The sequence below is a fragment of the Manacus vitellinus genome, unplaced genomic scaffold, assembly GCF_001715985.3.
Source record: "Manacus vitellinus isolate BGI_N305 unplaced genomic scaffold, ASM171598v3 scaffold_40_pilon, whole genome shotgun sequence".
Lineage (NCBI taxonomy): Eukaryota > Metazoa > Chordata > Aves > Passeriformes > Pipridae > Manacus > Manacus vitellinus.
In genome coordinates, this window is record NW_021940541.1 from 2,981,120 (window position 1) to 3,006,126 (window position 25,007).

Here is a 25,007-nt window from a genome sequence, read left to right on the forward strand (position 1 = left end):
ATGGTGATTTTTGAGCAAATTGGAGTTTATTTTTGTTGGGCCATACAGCCAGAAAACATTAGGAGTCCAATAGTGAAATTATAACTGAGAGAGTCTTAATTTATCTGAGAACTTATCAAGTTGATACTTCAAGGGCAATAGCTCAAGGAAAAGCATTCCTGATTAAAAACAAGCTGCTGAAGACACCTGTACCTCATCCATAATTGTCTGTCTGACTTATTACTGGAGGACAGGTGTTTATATGTTACCTGCTCAGAACTAATTTTGCATGTTGCAATATATTCTTTGTTTCATGCTTAATTTCTGCTCGACAAATGGCTCTGTTGTCCAAATGGCTGTAGTGCATAGAAACAAGACAAAGATCTAGTGTGTGTTTTCCTCAGACTGTCAGCCAGATCTGGACTTGATCGATTCTGGAATCCTTCTCCACATTAGTCTCACATTAGGATTGTTATCTCAGCTCTGGCTCCCCTCTGCAAGATGGGGAAATACTTTGTCTAAGTCCTGTCAGGTGTTCGCTTTTGCCCTGGAGAAGACACTGTTTTAACCTCTATGAGAAAGGTTCATTATGTTTCTGTTGAAATATTCTAATCCAGAATTTTAGAGACATGTTTCTGTTTTTCTTTCCCTGTTAGTTCTACAGGCCACTGAACATCCGGGTAGCCCTGGTCGGAGTGGAAGTGTGGAATGACATGGATAAGTGCTCTATTTCTCAAGACCCTTTCACCAGCCTCCATGAGTTTCTGGACTGGAGAAAGCTAAAACTGCTACCTCGTAAACCCCACGACAACGCCCAGCTCATAAGGTAGACCTGGCACCATGCTTGATATCAGGATTTTGGTGATTGGGGAATAGATGTGATCAATCATTCCCCGCTGGCTACACTGTTGGAAGGAACATCTGTGATCCTGAGGGTTTGTCTTTCCCCTCTGCAGACATAAAAACACAGTGCAGGGCCCTTCAGCAGATGAATTTCCTTGCCCAGCTCTGCAATACCCTGTCACTCAAAGCCTGTCCTGAGCACAACTCCTGTAGCACAGTAGATGTGTAATTAGATGCTAAATACTTAGGAATTTACAAGGAGTTTAAACTGGGGTCAGTCTAAATTTTTACTGAAAAAATTGCCCTCACCCAAATGCAGGGTTAAAAGGCCTCTCTGTGAAGCCTGTTTCTTAGTGGAAAGACCTCAGTAAACATTAAAATGCAGCCTGAATTGGACATTTCATTTGAATTTGTGACTTAGAAATTAAATCATACGCATATTTTATCCTACTGCTAGTTCTTGAATTAAAGTAACGGAAAAAGATCCCTTCCAACCCAAACCAGTCTATGATTCTATGAAAGTAAAAGCACTCCTGAAAAAAAAAAAGTAAGAGGAAATCCTCTTTCTTCAGTCAGGTATTATTTTGATCAATTAACTATTCTTTTTATTAAACAGATAAACATACCTGATGTCTTAGCAATTAAAAGGGATTCTTTACTTCTTATATTAGCTGTGTAAGAATAAATTGAGCTCTTCCAAACTGTCTCTCCTGAGATATTTGATTGCTCTCGATGTATAATAATACTTTGTTTGGAATTATTATACTCTAGGCTGTGTATCAAAACAAGTAGCATATAAACTTCCCACTGCATTACAATAACCCTTCTTTGAGCTGGAGACATTATGTTTTTTTATTCCCAATTTCAGAAAGGGGAAAAAAGAAAGGCAAGAAGGGTCCTGTTAGAGCAGTAAACCCAAAGGACAGTGATCAAATGGATGTTCCTCGTAGCAGGGGTGCTGTTGTTGTCAGTTCAGGGATCTTTTATTATTTTAAACCTGCAAATGTGAGGAGCTGACACACTGGAAATGGGATCTTTGTTTGAGATTGGCAGAAACACAAGACTGGAAATAACGGGGAGGTATCTTGGCATTGAGTAGTGATTCTGTGTTTCTTCCTCTCCTCTCCCACCCTCCTGCAGCGGGGTGTATTTCCAAGGGACCACCATTGGCATGGCACCCATCATGAGCATGTGCACTGCAGAGCAGTCTGGAGGAGTTGTCATGGTAAGTGGGAAAAGCACAGCACTCCAAACTGGCCCAACTGGTGTGACACCATGTCAGGTTTTATGGTACTGCAACCTGAACCCGAATGTCAGCCCCCTCTGTCCTGCTTTCAGTCTCAGTATTGTTTATATCTCCATTCAGATTGCTTGTAAATGATAGTTTCCATAGTGAAAAAAAATCAAAATATTGCATTAAAATACAGCATGCCCTCTTTGCAAGGAGTTTATACTCCCAATTGTCATTGAATTAGGTGCTGAGGTGCTGGGAAGGATGAGAACCAGAAGATGTATTTGATGTACACTTGGGTATACTTGTGTTACAGACAACAACAGTCTGTCCTGAATCTTTTATTATATTGATTTTATTCTGTATTTATAGAGTTTCCTGTGTTAGGCCTTATTTTCCATTTCTGCAGCAGTGGTTTTATTGCACTGCCAGACAGCAAGAACAAACCATGGCAGTATTTATTCCACCTGAGTCTCTCACAGGCTGTTACTGGTAATGCTGTTGTCAGATGATTAGACATGATGAACATACTATTATACACCTTAGCCAATATTTGGAAATAGTTCTGGAGTATTTTCTTTCAGAATTTTAATTTTTTCTTTCATTTCAAACAGGTTTTTGTGCTAACTCGGGCAGGAAGAAGTTTTAATTAACTAACATTTAAAATAGAAGTACTTTAAATAAAATGGGATGGGGACTCCCTAAACCCCTCTTAGATATTGTCTGAGCTCAGCTTGCACCTGATGAAAACCTCTGTGTTTTCTACAGCTCTGTGGGGACTTCCAGCACCTCAGGTGATGTAGTGATGGATCAGCACCTCAGGTGATGCAGCTCTGGACACCTGAGCTGCAGATCCTCCATAAATGAGGTGGTAGCTCAGGAACACACAACATTTGGCATTTGCATGATCCCAAAACTCCCAGTTCTTCAAAGCTTCATGGGCTGACCTGGAGCCCAGGACACTGAGGCTTTTGTCTCAAGACAATCCACATGGCAGGGTAATCCCAGAGATACCATCCCTTGAAGCTCCTGCATTTCCTTCCTTCTTAACCAGCACCCAGGGAGATGATAGGGAGAATTTAGAAGGTCAGCAGGGAGGCTGAGGTGTAGGAGAGTTGGAAACAAATCATGTAATTCAAAAAGTCATATCAAAATTGTAGAAGAGCCAAAGGTTTCAGGCTCTTGGTGGCTTTGAAAGCTGAGTCTCTAATTGGTGTTTGTTGCACTTATTCACTGGGTACCTGGGTGAAAGGTACAAAAGGAAAAAGAAGAAAAGAGGAATTAAAAAAGGAAGGTCTCCCAGTGCACTTCCAAGTCTTGGTAAAGCCATATAAGAGGCAGACAGCCCCATTTTATCCATTTCACTCTCATGGCTGCAGTCACTGCTTTGGCTTTGTCTGCAGTCAGAGATGCCCTTAATGATGATTTTTTTTTTTCTCCTTTTAATTTTTAGCATAAACTTTAAAATACTCTACAGTTTAATTTATTGCCAGGTCAGTCCTCTTCACTCTGGAAACAGAAAAAATTACAGATAGTTCAGTTACAAGAAAACAAGAATCAGCATTTCTTTAGAGTGCTCTCAAGTCTCTGACAGAAGGGGCTGATTTATATGTCTAGGAGAAACCCAGTGTCTGTGTGTGAATCTTGCAGATTTGGTCATGAAGGAGAACATGATGTTACCTAGAGACTCCCACCTCAGTGAATTTAAACTTTTGAGGTGCTAATTAACTTCATCTTTGTGCAGAACAACTAGAAATGTTTCCCAATTCTTCAAGCAAATCTTCAAAGCTCAGCCAAACCCAAACCAAGCAAACACTCACCCCCAAAACCCAAATGTGCAGCTGTCCAGCCTTCCCCCTGAGTTCACAAAGGCTGATGAAGCTGTATACAAAAAGTGTTTATATACTCTGGTACCTACAGAAGGGAGCTTGGCATTTGGAAGATACACAAATGAAGAGTAAACAGCCTTAAGTTGCTCCAGGATGGATATTAGGGAAGAATTATTCACCAAAAGAGTTGTCCAGCCCTGGCACAGCTGCCCAGGGCAGAGGTGGAGTCCCCATCCCTGGAGGGATTTAAAAGCCATGTGGATGTGGCACTTGGGGACATGGGTTAGTGGTGGCCTTGGCAGTGCTGGGGGAATGGTTGGACTCATTGGCCTTAAAGGTCTTTTCCAACCTAAAAGATTCTGTGATTCTATGAAAAAAATGAACAACTGTTAACCTGGGAAACTGAGGTGCTCAAATGTCTCAACACTGGACAACAGAACATTTGGCCAACCTCTTACCTAACCCACCCCAAACACTCAACACCAGCAGCTCCCACACTCTAAAAACTGTGCTGAAAGAAGAGACGAGAGATTGCATCAGAGATGATATTTGAATGCAAAATCTGGAGTCATTGTTGTCTGATCTGATTTTCCCAACTCTTTTTGCAGTCAGTCAGCTCTGCTGTATGATCTGAATTCCTCTGTCGTGCCTCCCCGAGAGCCTGCCCATCTCTACTTTTCTGTGGGGCTGAATTCTCTCAGTAGGTGACACCTGGTCTCCCACTAATTTTAAGAGAAACTCAAAGTGGGAAGAGCAATCATCAAAGTGGGAGAAGCTTTAACAAGACCATTATAATTTTAATTTACTGTGATGGTTCTGTAGTGTCATAGAAAGACCAAAGAGAAGCTGATATTAGAGCAAGTCTTTGACACGTGAGTCAGTTATCATTCTTCTGTTTCAAAAGATTGCCTACTGAATTCATGGATTTAAAAGTAAAATATTTCTGAGTTGCTGTATAAAACAAAGGTAGAGTGACTTTTCACGTGGGCAGTGAGTGATAGGACAAGGGGGGATGGTTTTAAATTAATAGAGGAGAGATTTAGATCAAATATTGGGAAGGAATCCTTCCCTGTGAGGGTGGTGAGGCCCTGGCACAGGTTGCCCAGAGAAACTGTGGCTGCCCTATCCCTGGAAGTGTCCAAGGCCAGGTTGAACAGGGCTTGGAGCAACCTGGGATAGTGGAAGGTGTCCCTGCCCAGGGCAGGGAGTGGAACAAGAGGATCTTTAAAAAATCCCTTCCAACACAAACCATTCTGTGATTCTTTGTCTCTATGATCTGAGTGAGCATGGAAAGTGCCAGGACCAAAGTATTTGCCTGTTGTAGCTGTAGGTGACAGTGTTTTATTATTAGGATTTGATGTGAATCTCAGTGGGATGAAGCAGAGTTCAGCTGAAAGCAGCTGCATGTTTTGTGCAACAGCTTATAATGTCTTAACAGTAGATGGTTGCATATTCAGTGGTTGTGAAACTGTTTGGTAATGACTTTTACTGCTCAAGTTAACTTTAAAAGACCCTGGTGGAATAAATCAAAGTCACATTGCTATTCATTTCTTTAGTCCTCGTGATACTTAAACGGTCTCAGTATCAAATGGAACATGTCACTGTTTGTTTTGATAATCTTCATTTATGCTGTCTTCAAATAACCTCTTTTGCTGAGGCATCACATTCCTTCTTTTAAACACCCCCTCTAGAAGCTGATAAAATTGCATTCCAAGTGGATCTGAGCAAGTAATGAGAACCTCATGGCTGTAATCATTGTTTGCCTCTTCAAGCCCCAAATTACATTTCACATCATTTATTGCTCTACTTCTGGAGTGGACTGTGTGAATTCTTGGGGTTTTTTTTAATTGCCAGCTTTATACTATTCAGATAAATATAATCACTGTTCAGTAAGTAGAGAAGATACTGGAAAAATAAAATCTGAGCTCAGTTTGCTGTCTCTCTGGGTAGCTCAATGTTTAGAGGAGTTTCTGTCTTGACCAGAGAGCCTTAATTTCAAGGCATCATCTGATGTAATTTACTGTCACCAGTAAATTATATGGAATTATTTAATTGTTTTCTTAATCTTTCTTCATGCACTTTTTTCCAGTTGAATGAGAGGCTGTTCTCTTTTTATGACATCAGGTTCAATGGCATTGAATTCTCTAAATATTCCACAAATTACTGTGTACAAAGATAAATCCATCTGTGTCTGTGCAGTACCTAGATAAGACATCTCCATATGTAGGTATGTGCAGGACAAACTGCCCTCAGCCTGACTGTCACAAGATTTCACATTAAGATTTTAAAACTCAGGAAGAAACTAAAAAGAGAAACTTTGAGTTTACTACAAGTGCAGCAAAAAGAGTTTCTTGTATTCTCTTTTTTATTTTGTTTGCTGTTTGAGAAATGATTTACTAAAAAAAAATTTAGCCCAGACAGATGAAAGAAGAAACTCTTAAATCTACCCCAAGTCATGTATTAAGGCCTTCATTAATACATAGATAATGTTTCAGACAGTTTTACCTGTCTTTTTAGTCTGGAGTTTTGCTTAGATGATACTAAAAGAGTTATTTAAAGTGAATATGTTCAAACAAGCTTTTAGAGCAAGCAGCTGCACATAGCAATTCCATTTACAGACTGACAAATAGTGGATCATGCATTTGTATTACATGTTTATGCCTTTAGGGAAAGCTTTCATACAAGTACGGTGGATTTTTTTTTCCCTCAAGGAAAATGATCAATGTGGAAAGGTCTCCTAGTGGTTAAGACAAAACATCAGTTTGATCAGCTGCCTGTAATCAGAGCATGAGGTGAATATCTCAGAAATAATTGTCCCAAAAATCAGCATTCCAACAGGGATTAACATTGATATTTCAAACTGACACTTGCAACATTTAGAATATTTATTCATAATTCTTAATAAAAGGCCATGGAAGATTTTAACCTGCTTTGGCCTTTCATTTTAATAAGGAGGTTTCCAAAGGTGCTTGGTTTTACTTTCAAAGTTTGTGAAATCTTGGACATTCTGATATTAAAGAAATTTATTGATATATTTATTAATATTGAAGAATATTAAATTGACTGAGTGAAATCTCTTGCTGCATTTGTAATTTACCTCCTGACATGAAGGATCTTCTCACTCATCATGCTCATCCTCACCCACAAATGATTATCCTTTAGAACACTCCATGTCTTGGGAGTTTGGGGGATTTATTGAACAGGGAATTTTAAGCTCTAAGAAAGAGGCAACCCAGATGTTCAGAGCTGCTCAATGGTCTCAAATGTCCATTGTGCTGGGGAAACTGGGGGGCCAGAGAGGTTGTCCTGAAATTCCCAGTTTGCACTTGGTATATGTGGATGAATTTAAAACTGAGTTGATTTAACAACAGAGTAACTGCAGCTAAGCTTGTAAATAAGTTTAAAGGACAAGCAGTAGGACCTTAGAGGGGGAATGTGTATTTTGAATTGGTTTTATATGTTAACTTGACTAGTTCTCTTGTGGTTTTTTTTTAAGGATCACTCTGAAAACCCTCTGGGTGCAGCAGTCACACTGGCTCATGAACTGGGGCACAATTTTGGGATGAATCATGATACGTTGGAGAGGGGCTGCAACTGCAAAGCATCTACTGATAAAGGGGGTTGCATCATGAACCCCTCGACTGGGTAAGTGCAAGGGTAGGACTGGCAAGCTACAGTTACAGTGGGACATTGGTGGTTTCATTTTGTGTCTCAGGAACATTGAAAGGTAAAAAAAGGAAAGACTTTCAGCACCTGCCAAATCTTCTCACAGTTACCCCCCTTAAGCTGAAAAATTAAATATGTTATCAGAGCATAACAAAGGTCCCACTGTACCTTTCCATTTGCAGGTCACCAGTGTGAGAGACAAAAATGCTGTCAGCAAGTGGTTAATTAAAAAAGCTAACCACAGCCAAATAAAATCAGAATTTCACCTTTTCTCATCTTGCCAACTGAGTATCAGTCACAATAGGAAATGAGCAACATCCCAAGGCCAAGATTATGATGAGTGTGTAGGAAATATAGTAATGCAGGAAATACACTATTAGACTCTCTGCAAAGCCTTTGTCTCATGCAGGGAAGGTTTTTGGTTTTGCACAAGCTTTGGTTTTGCACAAGATTTTGCATTTCACTGCGTAGTAGTTTTAGCATGTGAGCAAATTAAACCTGTGAAGTTGGTGGGATTAGGGCTGTTCCATGGCTGGAAGGAGATCTTCCAAGGAAAGAGATAAGACATTGTGGGAAATAAAGCCAGTGAACCTGTGGTCATCTCTCTGAGTGCAGGACCAGGAACTGGACTCTGTGATCCTTGTGGGTCCCTTCCAACCCAGGATATTCCACAATTCTCTGTGTCAGTACTGGAGGGTTGCTCTGCTGATGGTAAAGGCACTGTGTCAAGGGAGAAGGGCAGAGTTTTGCAGACACTAAAAGTCCAGGCACCCTGGCCAGAGTGACCAGTGACAGTTTGCTTTGCTGTATTTTAAACTCCAGTTATAAGTGAAGGGTGTGATGGATGAGTTGTCCATGCCCATATTCAGACTGGAACTGATAGATTAAATTGAAGTAAGAGAGAATAGATTTACCAAAGCTCTCTGATGGTGAGTGATGTGCTGGACTGGACTGCCTGCAGAAATGGTACTGCCTGTGACTGGAAGCCAGTAAGAACCAGTCAGGCAAATACCTGCCGGCAGTGCAGGTACAGCTGGATGTGCCTGAGGGCAAGAGAATGGTCCAGATGATCATCTGATGTCTCTTCCAGCTTCAGTGTTCTGTGTGTGTGATTAAAGTTCATCTGTTGCTTAAAAACCTCTTCTGGGAAATGTGATGGGCTCAACCTCTGCCTTTTCCGAGACTGCATTTCTGGGAAAGAAGGGGAGCAATCTGGGAGAGGCCAGGGAGGGTTGGGCTGGATTGCTCCCTGCTGGTCAGCCCAACAGCAGCCTTGGCCTTCCTTCAAAGGCAAGCTGTCACTCTCCATCAGGACAGAGAGAAGAACTCTGGCCAGAGGCCAAGCACAGCAAGTTAAGAGACAAACAAAAGAGAGTTGTGTGCGTGGAGGAGAATGAGAGTGATTTCCAGAGTTTGGAAAAGAAAAATAGCTTGGCTCTTCTGAGACAATAGGTAGTAATTATCCATGTGGAATTGTGTTCTGCAGCATGTCAGGGCTCATGAACACACTATGAGAGCAAACTAAGGTTGGAAACAGGGCTCTGAGGTGAGGTGAGGTGATAGCTGGTAAGCAGTGGGCAGGCAGGGCCGGGCTCTGAGCTCCTGGAAGGTGCATCCCAGCTTTAGTCATCTCAGCTGAGTCACTGGTTCAGCATCCAGCTACTCCACTTTGGAATAAACACAGGGATGCTCTCAGGACAGAAAGTTCTGGCTGCTCTCTGAACTCACCTGCTGAAGGTGACATCAGAGAGCTCTTCCCTCATTCTGCCCTCCCCACCTGAGTCCTTTGGGTGAATCTGAACTGTCCTCGGTGCTGGATGTGCCAGGGCAGACACCTGGCTCGGGGTTGGCTCGGGGCAAGGGCAGAGCAAGGCTGTACCCACTCTGTGTATTCCTCAGAATCTGAGGATTTGGATATTTCATTCCTCATTCCTCCAAGCAGCTCAGCTCACCCGTTGGGGTTCCTGCAGGCTGTGCTTCCCTGTGCCCACCCCCAGCACCCCAGAGCTTTGGGGAGGGCGTGTCAGTCACACTTTGTAAGCATCTCTTGGGATTTTTACCAAACTTGTGCCCAAGAAAGAGTTGTGGCCTTCACAGACCTGAGCAGGCTGTTTTGTTTGCAGTGATTATTGATTTATAAATGGAAACTTAAACACCAGGTTTATAGCCTTAGGCTCTACCTTCATATCGTGCTGTCGATCTGTAACAAACATTCCAGGAGAATACTTTGTGCCTTAAGCCAAAATACATTTTATCCATTTAAAATTAACACTTTGAATGTTTATTCATCCAGCATCTGACCAACAGTAGTATTCCTCTGAGCACTGTTAATCAACAAACACTGGAGACTTTTCCTCTCTGGAAGCACGTTTGTTAAGAGAAGTCCAAATGAATGCTCCCTACCTGAAATACACTCTTAGAATAGCAAAAAAATCAAAACAAAGAGCATCCCAGGAAGGCCACATAACTTTAGGGGAACAGCCTGCTCTTTCAGTCTACTCATTGCACTCACTCTGTGCTCTTTTAAATGTTTTAAAGTAGATTTGAGGAGTGCATTAAAAAAAATCTTTAGGCTGAAGCTGCTGTAAAAAGCACTGAAAAGTCCTTATATCAGACCTAAAAAGCATAGGAAATATCTAAGTTATAGCAGAAAGGCCTCTGTGAACTTAACTTTGGAGTCATTGGTGTGGTACTGCAGCAAAAGGGAATGTTTTGAGACTTTTACTTAAACGGGACTTCATAGATTATTGTAATTTCTTTCAGTTCTAATGTTTCAGTCTTTGAAGAGGTCTTGGAAATTACTTCATGGTGGACAAAAAATCTCCAGGGATCACTGTGGTATTTAAACTCTGTTGGATCTCTCTTTTAATGAGCTTCCTATAGTTTTTACTCTTGAAAGATACCAAGATGTGTATCAGTTGTGTCTGAGCTACAAATGCCTCAAGAACTACTACTTTAGCAAAATATATTTTTATGACATGAAATGAGGTACAAAACTCCCTAAGTTTATGTCAATCCAGGACTTCTAGAGATTCAAATGTCTGCTATGAAAATCACATTAATCCCTCTGTAGAAATGTGGGAGGTTACTGTAAAAATAGTATCAATATGGAAATATTTAATACTAACACATTGTTCTCTTTTTCATGCATATGTTTGAGAGACATGCCTCCATTTTTTTAAATTGTTTTGACCACAGATTTTTCCCAGTGAAAAAGAAGGATATAGGGAGTACTAGAGATTTGTGAGTCTTTATACTGAGATCAAAGTATCTGAAAGCTAAGGGACAAGGCTGAGCCAGTGAGGTCATTTCAGTATTCCACTTGTTTTCCAAATATCTCCCTAAAGTGTCCACTCTTAGGAGTGAAAATATTCTTCCTGACAACTAGATAAATATATTAGAGCTCTGATGCAACCCAAGGCATTGGTCTAGATTTATACCATTACAACTATCAGCAGAATTTAGCAAAGCAGAGCAAAATGCTGCCAATTAGCGGTGCTAGGGTATTTAATAATTTTGGAAATGCACTTTTTATATGTCCTCCTTCATCAAAATTTAGCACAGGTACCTCCATGGGAGTTGAAATTAGGTGAGTTCCCCCAAAGTAGTTGAAAGCTTAAGGGTTCAGATATGCTTGATATTTTTTGCCAGCCATAAGGGAAACACAATTTTCATAGTTAGTCTTCTCCCCTCCTGTAAATCCAAGGGTTGATACTTCCCCTCACCCACATCCCTGTGTCCTTGCCACTCCTGTGCTCTGCTAGTTCATACATAGATGATTCTTCAGCCAACTTGTTATCTGGGAAGTGGAACACACTGGAAACTTGTTCTTTCTTCCCTCTCACAGAAAGTTCTCCTTGATGTCTTTCCATTTCCTCCTTCCTAGTTTAGGTGTTAATGAAAGACCAGGAATCCACTTCACACTGACCTGGAAGTTTCTCCTCAATGACTGTGATGGAGAAAAGATTAAATGAATTCAAAATAACTTAAAATGACAAATTCTTAGGAAAAGAAAATACTGTAAGGGCTGTTGTTTCAAGACATGAAACAAGTGGTAGATATTTAAGAAGTGCAAAACTTGACATGTGAGAGAGGGCTTGGCCATTGCTATTTGTTTAACAGAGTTCTAAAAGGAAGAATATCTCTTAGGAAAATTTTATTATAATCTAGATCCATAGAGGACCATTTTTTCCTCTGTTCCAGGAGTTCCAAGGCATATTCTGGTTTGCATCCCAGTGATGGCACGAAGTGTTAGGGACAGAAAGTCATTCAGTGCCACACAGGAAGGGCACATAAACAAAGAAGCAGATTCTCTATGAGAATTGAGAATTTCTCAACATAGCAGCTCCCCTTTGTCATGTTTCTTTAGTGTGATGTTCTTTTTGAAAAGTCAAGAATGAATTGAGCTCCTCTACATCTGCCTTTTTTCCCCTCTTATCTTGGATCTTGTGTTACCATTTCCATTCTCACAGCCAGAATTTAAAGTCACCCTGTCCTTCTGATTCAGTCATATTTTAAATTGAATTTACTCAGATAAACATAACTGTGTTACAGGGAAGTGGAGCTTGGGCTGTGCCACTGCTGGTGGAAATGCCTGTGTTTTGTGTAGTTGATGATCACAAGTGAAGGGAAAGGAGAAATGAGATCAATTCAACCTCTCAGATATAGATCATTATTTTGGAGGATTTTTATGGAACTTTGTCTTATGGTAGAAAAGAACAGCTAGTTTTGAGTAACTGCCTTTTAGAACACAATCTCCCTTTAATTATTGAGTTTCTGGAGACCAGATTTGGAGGAGGAGAACGATTAGGAACACAGAAAGAGCACAGAGTAGAAATCATACATAGAAAAACCCTGGTTCATTTACTGTTGTAATTTGCAGAGGACATTTTTTAACGACTCCAAAAAAACCATACTGTTATCAGTAGTGGGTTTTTTTGTTAGAATTAAAGCAGACAGCCAATGGGAAGCAACATTTGTGAAAGACAAAGAGAGCAAAATGTGATCTGTTAAGAATCAGCGGAGTGACAGCCCCAAATCGAACTAATTGACTCCATTTAAGAACTGCTGAGGAGAAATGGGGACAAATTAAAGATGGGAAGGACCATCAGGTGGGCTACTTCCAGATACCACTGAAAAAGAGCATTGGTATTCAGTAGATTTTAATTCCCTCCAGGAGTAATTAGATATTCTGCACTGAACACTGACTACGTCAGTTGTAATTAAGGCTAAATAAAATTTTTAAGTGGAAACAGAGTGGTTTTTTTCCAGAGTAATGTTACCAGATGCCTGTGAGTAGCTAAAATGTGACACTAAGCAAGTTGCACAGAAGACAGCATAAATGTGAACATTCCTTTTTGCCTCATTGGTGATGAACTGATCCATGGGTTCATTGTAGAAGTGGTCCTGACGTCCAAGGATTATCTTAGGAAACATTTGTTCTTTTGTTGCACATCACAGGCCAATTCCCAGCTGTTTTGAAGTGCAGTGCTGTATGATCTGGAAGAGAAACAGTTACATTTGATGCTTTCCTTTCGTGTGTTAACTTCAGTGGCCAAGGAGAGGTGCATTGCACTTTGTTTTGTCTTATAAATAAACATCCATTTCTGCTGGCAAAGAAACCCTGGTTTTATTGGCTCCCCTCTATTGACAGCCCCTCTGGTAGCAAGTACAGTACCAGAGACATCTAAAATAGCCACTTATTTGCTTTCTCTTCCTCTCCCATCCCCATTTCATGCTTGTTTCACATTGTTGAAGGTCTGACTGATTTTGCCAGTGTAAATGCTCTGATCCAACTTCTGCAGTGCTGAGGGTTTGAAGAGTTCTCTGGAGTTCATGCTCAGTGTAGGGGCAGGATTGGCAGAAGGTTTAACATTCACGTGTAGTTGTTATTTCAGGAGTCCAGCAGCTCTTACATTCCCTCTTCCCCAAACTGCTGGCATCTCAGGATGCATCTGGAAATGCTCCCCAGAGCCACTGAGGGGTCACAACTTGGATTGAGTCTATTTTCTCTCTATTAAAGTAAAGTTAAATGGTAGGTCACGGGTGTGTGAACTGTAGGATCTGTGTACAGGCTCTCTACCCAAAAGTCATTGGATATTTCTGGCTAACAACATGAAATACGGGTTTGGGCAGAGAAACTGGCCTGTGGATCTAAACTTGGCTTGCTTCTGTGCTGCACTTTGCTCCATCTCTGCTGAACTGGAATGGCATTTTGTAGGGCTACGTGATAATCATGATGGAAGTCATCCAAATAACCAGCAAGGCTTGTGGAGGCAGAAGAATGTACATTTATGAGGATTTCTTAGTGGTCTGGCTGGCTGTCCAGTTATCCTGGTGCAACTGGGGTAACTGAACAGCAGGGCTGGGTCAGGGTGAGGGGGTGCTCAGCAGCTTCTCTGTTGCCTTCACCCCCGAGGGCAGTGTCTGGGGGAACAGCAAAGTGTGTTACACAACTGATGTCCTTTGATGGTGCTGAAGGTCTGTTCTTCCCTTGTGTATCACCCATTACCATTAATGAGCTTTAGGACTGCACATCAAAAGAAGGCCAGTAGCAGTAATGCTGATTTTATCCTCCACAAGTGTATATTTGCATGTTAGATGGGGGGGCTGACTCCTCCTGGAGAACTGTTTTGCTCAGTAGGTTTGGTTCTCCAAGGGTTTTGTGGGGAGCCTTGTTATTTTGTCATCTGCTCTGGTATGATTTCTGAACTGCCATACAAGAAAATATTTATTTAACTACATTATAAACATGCAGTTAAATAAATAAAACATAGTTAAAATCTATTAAGGACAAGTTAGGAAAATACTAATAATTCTTGGCATTGGTTGTATAAAGTATTAGTTTCAATCACTTTCTTTTGTTTGAAAAATGACCTCAAGGAAGGAGGGTATAAGGTCACCATCATTTTGGTCATTCAAACCCTGAACTGGAGCCTACAGATCTGGGCTATGAAAATATACACTCTCCAGAGATTTCCAACTCACTGTCTTCAGGAGACAGGTATGTCATGGAAAAACAGCATCTTGGCTTTGCTACCAAGTCAACTTCAAGGGAAAAACACTTATTCCAACACTTCACAAGATTTAAAAATAAATAAATATATAAAGCTTAAAAAATGCAAAAGGTCATGGTGGGAATGGGACAGAAATCAGAAACTGAGTGTGGGAAAGGACACTTTAGTTTGCTGACTCGTTTTGGTACTCTTTTTTCCTTCTAGACATCTCACAGCATCTTGTAGCTGCAGAGCTGTTAAATGTTGGATAATCAAACCATTAGTGCTTAGCCCAGAATTTCCTGACCCCTCTCAGTCAGTTCTCAGCTGTTCAGACCTCACTTTGCATTTTTCAGTCTGGCAGCTCAGAGACATTAAACTATGGAGCCAGTAGAACTATCTGGAATTACCTCTGTTACAATTTGAGGAAAATGAAATTATCTTTCAGATGTAAACAGTTTCTAATTAAACTCTGAAGCTGTTTATGTTTCCAAACCAGTCTGAGCTGAGCTCGGCACAAAGACAGGCTTCTTTGTTGTCTTTTTCTTTTTTTAATAAAGTTGATATACTGATGTAATAAATTACTTGTGACAGAGTTAGGTCTGTTGTGCCAGCAGTGCAACTGCTTTTTCTTAAAAAAAACCCTTAAACAACATATCCCTCTGCCCCAGTAATTCAGCACATTGCATTCTGGCCCTTCCTTTAGTAGGAAGCAGCCACGAGATTACAGGATAGATTTATGTCAGTCTTTTCCTTCACTCCAAGTAGCCCCATATCTGCAGTGCATTTGGCCTTCTTTTTTTGTTAATAACTTCCATACCTTACAGATATTTTTAGTTTTTGTGATAAATAAGATCTGTGGTGAAGAATTAGTAGTGTTGGTTGAAATAGATTTAATTTTTCCCCGTCCTTTACGGGACTGGGTCACTGGTAACAATTAGCATTCAGAGCTATGGGGCAGGTCTTTTAAAAAAAAATTGCTTTTTATTTAGTTTAGTCTTTCCCATTTCAGTAGATGTGCTGTTAGAAGTGAAAATATTTGGCTTTCCTGGTGTGTTCTCAAGGAGAACTCGTGCAGATTGACAGCGTGACTTTTTTGTAAGTGAGGCTGACAAGGACAGAGGTGACTTCTCAAATGAAAACACATTTTACTTCTGGTGGGATTATTTATAGCTGATATACTTAAGGACAAGTCGTGGTTTCTACTCTGAGGTGTATCCAGAATGGGAACAGTTTTACTGGATGCTGGAATGGGGGAGCTCAGCTGCGTTTCATCTTGTTGCTGTAATATCCATAGAAAATATAGCTCTGTGAGGGACATTTTTCTCCTGCAGTGCTGTTATTGCCATGACCCATGAGAACAAATCATATAAGGACATTTCCCTTTATCTCAGCTTTCTGTTTCATCAGAAAAAAACCCCAAACTTTTCAACCTGCAGGGATAAATCTGTAGTGCAGTGCATGGAGAATGAAGCACACAGTGTCCAGTTTTAATTGGTGTTAATGAATTCCAAATTCCCAGCATAATGATGGAAACATACTTTAAAGGGCATATTCTTAAGGTCACATGAATGCTCCTTTTTGAACATGTGTTGTATGGCCAGGAGCACTTGAAGGAACTGATGTTGACTTGGAAGGCTGAATCACTGTAATTAAGTGATGCCTTCAGCTGCATTTGCCACAGTTGCCATGGGAATCACAGAGGCTTTTGTGCCTGGGATAGATGTGCAAAATGTTTCAAAATCAGAGAGGGAAGATGTCCATTTTACCCCAACAATTCCTCTCTGCAAAGTCATTCTTTTTCTTTTCTGATGTCAAAGCCAATTACAAAGCCCTGGACACATTTACTGTGGGGTTCTGGGGGCAGAATTGCAGGGAGGCTCCATTTCAGCTTTTTGAAATGAATGACACAGCCCCAGTGGTGAATGAGGATAAGAAACCACCTATTTTAGTGTAAAGTCACTGAAAATGAAGAGGTGAAATAACTTTGGTGTCCTACAGAGCCTTTCTGGCTGCTTCTTGTAGCATGGAATTGTGTCCATCTCCTGGCAGCTGACCACCACCAGGTGTGAAATCCAGGCTCCCTTAAAGTTGATATGAAAGCTCCTAAGGACTTTAATAAGGCCAGGATTTCACCAGGATATGTATGGAGAGTTTTAGATTTATCAGAAGTCTTTCATTTCTGTGAGTGAAAGTTTTAATTTGCTCACTTAATAATCCCTTAAGTCCTAGAACATGGCTGGATCCATTCTTTCTCATGGCTTGAAATAATGATTACATACAGTGTGGCTACTAATTAGTGTATTTGCTTTATCTGCAAGCTCTGTGAAAAAAAGAAAAGTGAAGCTATGGGGGGAAAAAGTGTTTTCTTGTTATTATATATTTATGATTTTTTTTTAAATAATTCCACCTCCATTTGTCAAGGTGATTTAGGTGATATGGGAGAAACTGCATTTTTCTTTTAACAGAAGAAGGAAAGGTGGAAATGCAGTGGAAATGCAGTTTGATTTCTGGCACTGTTATGCCTCACTTATCTTTCCTCTGGATCTTCTCAAAGGAAAAAAATTGAGCCATGCTGCTTGCAAGTCAGGCACTCCTGCCTTTAGCCCTGATTTATTAAGAGACTAGGCAGTACAGATGTTAAGTGAAATCAATAGGAGCTGAAATCAATAGGAGCCTGTGCCCCAAGTATGTGTTATTTTCAACTCTCTGCAGGGCTCAGATGTTTTTCTCTAGCACCCACATCTCACCAACTGGCATTTCCATGCACTCCATTTTCTCAGTGATTCTGGTCCTGCTCTTCCCAGGGGAACAGCTTCTTCATGTGCCCCGTCCAGGGGCTGATCCTTGGGGTTGGCCTGGGCCAGGAGTTGGACTTAATGATCCTTGTGAGTCCCTTCCAAGTCAGGATGTTCTATGATTGTATGAAATGTCTTCTCCCTGCCTTGGGTTCCTTCTGGTGGGGTTTGGTCCCCCTTGGAGTCCCCTTCTTAGTGACATTTGCTCTACTCACCTCATGTCCAGGCTCATCCTCACCCAAAGCCATTTCCTGAGGCCAAGAAGCCACAGGATGGCAAGTCTTTAAATCAAGCTGGTTCCCAAAGTCAGATTTTTTTTTTTCCTCCTGATCTGCTCCTGGCCCATTTAAAAAAACAATTCCAAGATTTTGCAAGGGAGACAATCAGAACGTAACTGCTTAAAACAAAAGTGGATTGTCAGTCATGTTTGGAACTAAATGAAGTGCCTTTTCCCTAACCAAGAATCAGCAGAAAGCTGATCTTCAGCAAGGTATTTTGAGCAAGGGGATGGACAATTTGTCTTTATTTGCTGGTCACGTGCTGAGGATGTTGTGTTTTATGTGACAAATTTAAACTCAGAGCATTCTGGTTGTTCTCTTTATCTACAGTTTCCTTCTCTGCCAGCAGCTTTTCCTTAGCCTGGGACCAGACCTGACCTGGCCTTTTCATCCCTCCCTCTGCTCTGTCTTGCCTTTTCACTTTTACTGGAGTCAGCATTGGATTAGCCTCAAATTCTAAGTAGTAGATTGTGAAACCTGAACTCTCAGCAATCCAGTGAATTTTTATTAATGAGGTAGTGGTCTAAAAGGAAACAGAGCAAAAGATGAGCCAGAGGCAAATTTGAAGTGATTACAGCTACTTTCCTTGGCTGTCTGGTTTCCAACAGGAAGAACAGTTGTCTGAGTTCAATTCCCATGGAGTTTTGCAATGCAGATAACTCCAGCATAGAGTCAGAATCCTGTCAGGGTTGATAAATTGGTTTAGTATTGCTTCACCCCCAGAAAGTCACAACAGGCCTCTCAACAAGAAAAAACTTCTCTGACTGTCCATTTGTCAAAGGGAAAGTAACTCCTAATAATGTTTTATTTGGCAGTTTTGTGAGTGCCATGTCAGTCTATACTGTATAAAGCCATTAAGTGTTGTTCCTTTGCAGAATATATTTTTGGGAATTATCCAGCCATTTGTTCTGTCACTGCTTTCTGCCCTGAAGTCCCACATCCAGTAATATTAATCTGCCTTTTTGAATATTTCAGGTAGTTAAATTTTTACCTTCCATTTAACAGGAGAGGTCAAACCTCAGCTGGGGCTGTGACAGTCCAATCTGGGAACCTGAAGGGAGATTACTGGAAAGCACTCTGGGAATCTGCACCATCCCCAGGGCCAAATTACCACAAATCTAAAGCGTTTGTGTGTGAAATTTAAACACTTACTTGGAAGGACTTTCTTTTCAATAACCCCGGAAATTTCATTGTAGCACAACAAGCCAGCCAACTATACATCAATTAAATTAACCACCAGTGTGATATAATCACAGGTATTTATTGGAAGTGTAAAAACCACCATATAGTGAACGTGACAAAAGCTGTAGGAGAGATCTAGGCTTGTTTTTAAGTCACTGACCATGAACTCAGACAGCAAGAGCTTTGATATCACATGTAACTCCATGGCCCAATTCCATGCTCTACTTTATTGATGCTCTAGGGATTAAAACTATAAAGGAGGAGCAAGAGAGTGAAAAATAGGCTAGAAAAATAACTATGAGTTGTCAGACATCTACTGCCTTTTGAAGCAAACTTCCCATTTAAATACTTTATATATATATATATAAACCATTCTACGTTTTTAGCTAAATCCTTCCAATGCTGCTGAAAAAGATACACCCCATCATTTGTGGGACTGTGTCTTGGACAAAGCTCTATCATGTGATGCTTACACATCTTCCAGGAGCCCAAAAGGTCCTCCAGTTTACCCCCTCCTCCCAATTTTCCTGTGCATTTGTCATTTGAAAAACTTTGGGTGTGAGACAACCCGCAGACACCTCTGAGGTCACCATTTATTGTGCTTGTGGGATCTACTTTAAAACTGCATTTGTGTCTTTCTCCCTCAAAAGTACTTAGAAATTAAGACATTGTTTAAATAATAGATTAAAAAGTCCTTCCATATTATGGCACTTGTCTAATTTTAAACAATTGCTACTAAAACGTGAGGTGTATGAAATAACCTGTGATGACAGAACTTGATACATGAAGGGACCTGTAGTATTTGAACACCTATTTCAATATCAAAGAAAAATGGATTTTATCTCTTGCTTGATACCTAATTCTGTGAAGTTCTTTATGCTTACTAATTCATTAACACACATGCTGTACAGAAGAGCTGGAGTGTCAAAAAATGTCATCTAATAGCAAATTCACTTTTATTCTGGTAGGCTCATCTCTCTTAGGAGGCCATAAAAAGTTATTTTCAAAAGATGGAGAGCAGTAATAATGTCTAGAAGGTTAAAATCAAGGGGGATGCTTTTTAGTGGGAAAGAATTACATCAATTAGATCAGGAGTTAGAGGAGGCTGGAAAGTTGTCACAGTCCCTTCAAATCAACACTGCACTGGGTCTAGAAATATAAATGTTGCTTGATTTTTTTTTTACTTTCTAGAGGTTTATTCTTATGTTACTCCCTCTAGTGCTGCCAATTTTTCCCATGGAAAAATTACTTATATTAAAAAAAAACCTTATCTCTATTCTTTAAGTTAACCCCCCCCTATTTTTGAGTACCTATGTAAAACTGGGATATGCAACAGAAAACCCACATATTTGTGTGCAAGATATTCTGTGGAGTCTGAACAAGAGGGAGCCCAAACTCACATCTTCCATCCTCCAGTAAAAGTCTCTCCATTGCTCTCCTCCTCTCCAGTTGTAAGAGAGCCGCTGCACAGCCAAAAATAAAGTATTTTGGAGGCTAGAGAGGTAAATATTCATATTTGTGACTCTCAAAGGGTCCCAGGGTTGAGACAGACACAGAGTCACTGTGATGTTCATTTCAGACAAGGTGTTGTCATGGAAGGTGTTGGAAATTCAGGTGACTGACTGGTGAAATTGTGACTCTGAGCACTGGGACTCAGCACCCCTCTTGTCTGTGAGCACCTTCATGCTCCTAAAAAGCACAGCTGATGCCCGAGTTATTTCCAGATATGGCTCCTTAGGTTTGATTTTTCAAGAGTTCTGGACAAAGCCCAGTCCCAGTTTTCTGCCCCTTTGGAAATTAGCTGGCCAACAGTTCTTTCTGTAAGTATGCTCCAGAAAATCAAAATGTCCCTTTTAAAATTAATATAGACTCCAATTATCATATTACCTCGGGGAGGGAGGCCTGGTGGTACTTAATAGAGCTCTTTGGGGCTCTTGTGCATTTTAATTGAGTGAATAATTGTAAAACACTTCAGGGTCTTTTGGTAAAAGGCTCTGTATAAACATTGCCATAATGCTGAATAATCAGGTTGTGAGATGAACTGGAATAAATTAACCCTATAAATAGATATGTAAATACACATAGTGTATGTGTGTATATGTACATCAACATTTTTGAGAGAACAAGGCAGTTACTTTAGAAAAATCCTGCAGCTCTTGAATAAGAAACAAAATATGAGATTGGATAGTGATAATCATAATAATTAAAATGGTTTATCCTCCTGTGCCACACACAGAGAATTACCAAAGCAGTGATGGTGTTACCTTTTCAGTGATGTTTTTTGAGAAACAGCAAAATAAGTTGTGTTTTATGGGGGAGGAACATGGAGGAGGTGGATCCAAGGTACTAAATGTTTATACACCTAAGGGTGTAGATAGATGATGTTTGCAGGAACCAAGGGAGTTTCACTTCAGATGACTTTCCTGAGGTGTTGCTGCAATGCAGGGGTAGGGTTTGGAATGGAGAACACATCTCCTGCAGTCCAAGTCAGTGTCCCTCCAGGCATTTCCCAGATGGAGCAATGGGAAGGACAGTGATGGGAACATGTCCCATCAGCCTCAGCAGTGGAGGATCTGCAGCTGATCTGCTGGGATACCTTGCATGGATCAGTGGCCCCTCCATTTCTCCTGAATGCTTTGGTTGTCTCATCTCTCCAGACTATAATTTTTCTGGGGCAGTGACTCTGTTCCTGTGCTTGTACTCTCTGGTTACTCAGCCCCTTAGGAAGGGGAATTCCTCTGAAATGGAGCTGATGGAGGTGAGCTTTTATACTTCATGCCAAAAAAAGCCTGTGCTGGGCAATGAGGTGCTGGTACAAAGAATCCTCTCGTCTTAAATGGGACTTGACACAGTGATGATGCCATTTCACTTGGTTAATGGAAGGAACCATCTACCACAGGTTAAATGCAAAACTACATAAAGGAACCTGGCATTTGGATGGCTTGAGTGCTTGAAATATAGATGAAGAGGAAAAGACCAGGCTCTGTTTCCAAAGGAATGAATTACCAGGGGTCCTCTTCCTACTGGAAAGGTCTCATTTGCAGGAGCAGACAAAGCTACTTTTGCTGGGAAATTGGATATTTGTTGCTGGGAATGACATACATCTTTTAAGCACCAAGGAGACACCGAGGAGTGCTGTGGATTCAAGAGGGGTGGAAAGACTGAAATGATTTTCCTTGCTGTGAAAACATTGAAGAGACTGATGGTAGTGCTGGGCACAATTGGAGTTCTGTAGAGTTGTACCCACAGCCAGAACAGTTTGACAAAATAATCCATAGTGTGTTAAATCTACAGATTCCAATAGTGTAAAAAATGTGTGGGATACTCAGCATTTTAGAATAGGAATGAGGTTGGACTAAAATTTGCTTTCTCTTTCCCACTGCAGAAAAAAATTATGATCTGTAAAAGAAAATGAGTGAAGAATAATGGAGTATAAAGATAGCTAATGAATTTTTTACCTCTGGAAGGTTCCCCAGTGGTGTTTATGAACTGGTAGCTGAGGGATTTTCCAATAAGATAAATGTCTGAGCTACCACAGAAAGCACAAACATCCCTGTTTAGCATGTAACTGAAATCTTGGAGACATGTCAAGGACTGACTTTACTGTGGAGTCCCCATTCCCTTTTCCTGCCCAAAGGTGGTTCTTTGCAGGTGAGGTCTGAAGCCTCTTGGCAGGGTAGTGTGAGGAAACTTGTTGCATTTGTCCAGAGGATGAGTTTCTTTCACATCACCGTTCCTTTGCCATTTTTCACAAGTCCCAGATTCACTCAAACATTGTGCCTAATGCTCCTGATGTCTGATGTCTATGGCTTCCCTTCCCATCTGTCAGGGATTTCACGCTTCTGATGAAACAGCTTTAAAATTGCAAAGACAGCCAAAATTTAGCCTAAAATCATGACAATCAAATGCTATGGCTGCTATATGGGATTTTTTTTTTTAATCAAAAAAACCAAAGAGTGGTTGTGTATCAGAATATCACAGTACCAAAGATCAATCGAGTTTCCAATGAAATATCAATTGGCATCAATTGATGTGGGATCTCCTCTTACATGGCGTGGTTACCCTTCAGTTGCTCTGTTTCCATGTTGGGTTCATGTCTGGGTTTGTATGCCTTTATTTTGAGCTTCCTTGATAAAGACAAAGTATTTTCAGAAAGTGTCATCACATAACATGTGCTGCACTGATGTCAGCTGAGGAAATCAGTGTCAGGAGCAGGAAAAGCCAGAAGATGAATGAGTGTCTGAGTTCAAAATAGGAAACAGCCTGAAGTTCCTTTGGGGGAAAACATAAACCTCCTTCATTAGCAGTGACACTATTTCACCTCTGGTACAGAATGAAGATTCTGTCCTCCTGCTGATGGACAGACACATCTCACATCCATGCACATGACTCTGAACATTCATGGATGCACAGGAACAGCCCTAAAATGTTGACAGTTTTGACTGGTGAGCTGTTCTCATGATCCTTGTGTGGCTGAGAGACGTCACGTGGAAAACTGCATTATTTGTGTTCCTGCATGGATTTCAGCCCCTGTAAGTTGTGTATGTGTCACCTCAGTGGATATCAAAGTAACTCTGTGTCACTGAAGGGAAGTATCTTGCCTGGATGCTTCAATACTCATTTATTCATACTTTGATATGAGGATTGTGTCTGATCAAGGTCTCAGCAGGATTTATCACTCAGATCTGTCTGGGTTTCTTCATTTTTCTTTGGTGTTTTCAGGACTGTGCATCCATTTACTTGTTCACACAGAATTGTGTGAGCTTTCTTTCCAATCAAACTAAGGGTAGGACAGAAGTTTGAGGTGTCCTGTTAAGAACATCCCCTATTGCTTAATATGAAATGGTCAGTAAGAGGTTTTCCAAAAGCCTTTATTTTCTATTCCATTACTCTGAGTACCTTCCCTGTTCTCCCTCAGGGCCCAGAGCTCGCAGCCTGGCTCCTACCTCGCGCTCTTCTGAAATTTCTTTATTTATCTTAGACTCTGACATTTTGCTGAATCATTGATATTTTCCAGAAATCAGCTTTTTAAGTGGAGATGCCTATTAACTTTCTGAAGTCATATTTCAGTGAAACTCCAAACTGTTTAGTTTAACTTGACAAGCCCTATAGTTATACAGGAAAATTATTTTCTTCTTCAGAGTCATGTTTATGTTCTTTTCCAATGAGCTGGCTGTTTTATTGCAAAAGGAACTGTAAAAGAGGTAATTTTAAATAGTCACAAAATAAATTCTGTTCTGTAAGGTACCAATAACTTTCTAGAAGATCCTAAATAACATCCTTATGCCAGCATAGGAAGCTCTATTGCATTTGGAGTTGTCAAACATTTCTTTCTTTGTAATAGAAATGATCCCTTTCTGATACCTACAGGCATCATCATCCCCAAAACAAGCTTTTCATTTCAGGATATTAGAAACACCAGGAGATTAATCGAAGTCTGAAGTTCAGCAGTGCAGAATTTCCATCTGTTACCTTGCTTGTCTGTAAAGATAATAGTCCTAATAACACATGGGTGACACAAAGCATTTAGTGAGTAAAGTGAGTAAAATAAAATTACCCAGCTGGTTCCTGTGCTGCCAAAATGTTGAATTACTGCTGGACCAGGGATTGGCAATGATGAAGGTGCCAAGTCTTAAGGGAGGTGTTGTTTTACAATGTACTTGTGATACAGATTCCATGTAACCATGTGGCCATTGGATATTAGGAAGGAATTCTTGGCTGTGAGGGTGGTGAGGCCCTGGCACAGGTTGCCCAGAGAAGCTGTGGCTGCCCCATCCCTGAAGTGTCCAAGGCCAGGTTGGATGGGGCTTGGAGCAACCTGGGCTAGTGGAAGGTGTCCCTGCCCATGGCAGGGGGTGGAATGGGATGATCTTTAATAACCCAAAGCATTCTATGATTCCATGCCATGCCAGTGTAGAGAGGGCACAGCACCCTCTAGGACACCACACTGGTGGGCAGACCCAGGTGCCACTTTGCCTCATATCTGCGAGTCAAACCGCAAACATTCATCAGTAGAGATGGAATTAAGTTCTCCAAGAGGCAAAAAAACCCCCCAACAATTATCTAGTGTACCACACAGGATCATTTTGTTACCATGGTCTGTGTGTTTTGCAAAGGAAATCAAAGCCACTGTGTGCCTGCACAGGAGGGCCCAATCCTGCACCCAGCAGTGGGAATTCAAAATGTGGGTGTTTTCAGTAGTGCTT

The 25,007-nt window shown here is 40.8% G+C and overlaps 1 protein-coding gene across 1 annotated transcript in view; it reads left to right on the forward strand.

The window, feature by feature from the left end:
• Positions 1–25,007, forward strand: part of ADAM12 (ADAM metallopeptidase domain 12) — a 164,414-nt gene that overhangs the window by 108,136 nt on the left and 31,271 nt on the right. Inside the window, exons 8-10 of the mRNA XM_018078430.1 lie at positions 636–805; positions 1,963–2,047; positions 7,379–7,527. Coding sequence (XP_017933919.1) covers positions 636–805; positions 1,963–2,047; positions 7,379–7,527 — 404 coding nt within the window. The remainder of the gene's footprint in view (positions 1–635; positions 806–1,962; positions 2,048–7,378; positions 7,528–25,007) is intronic.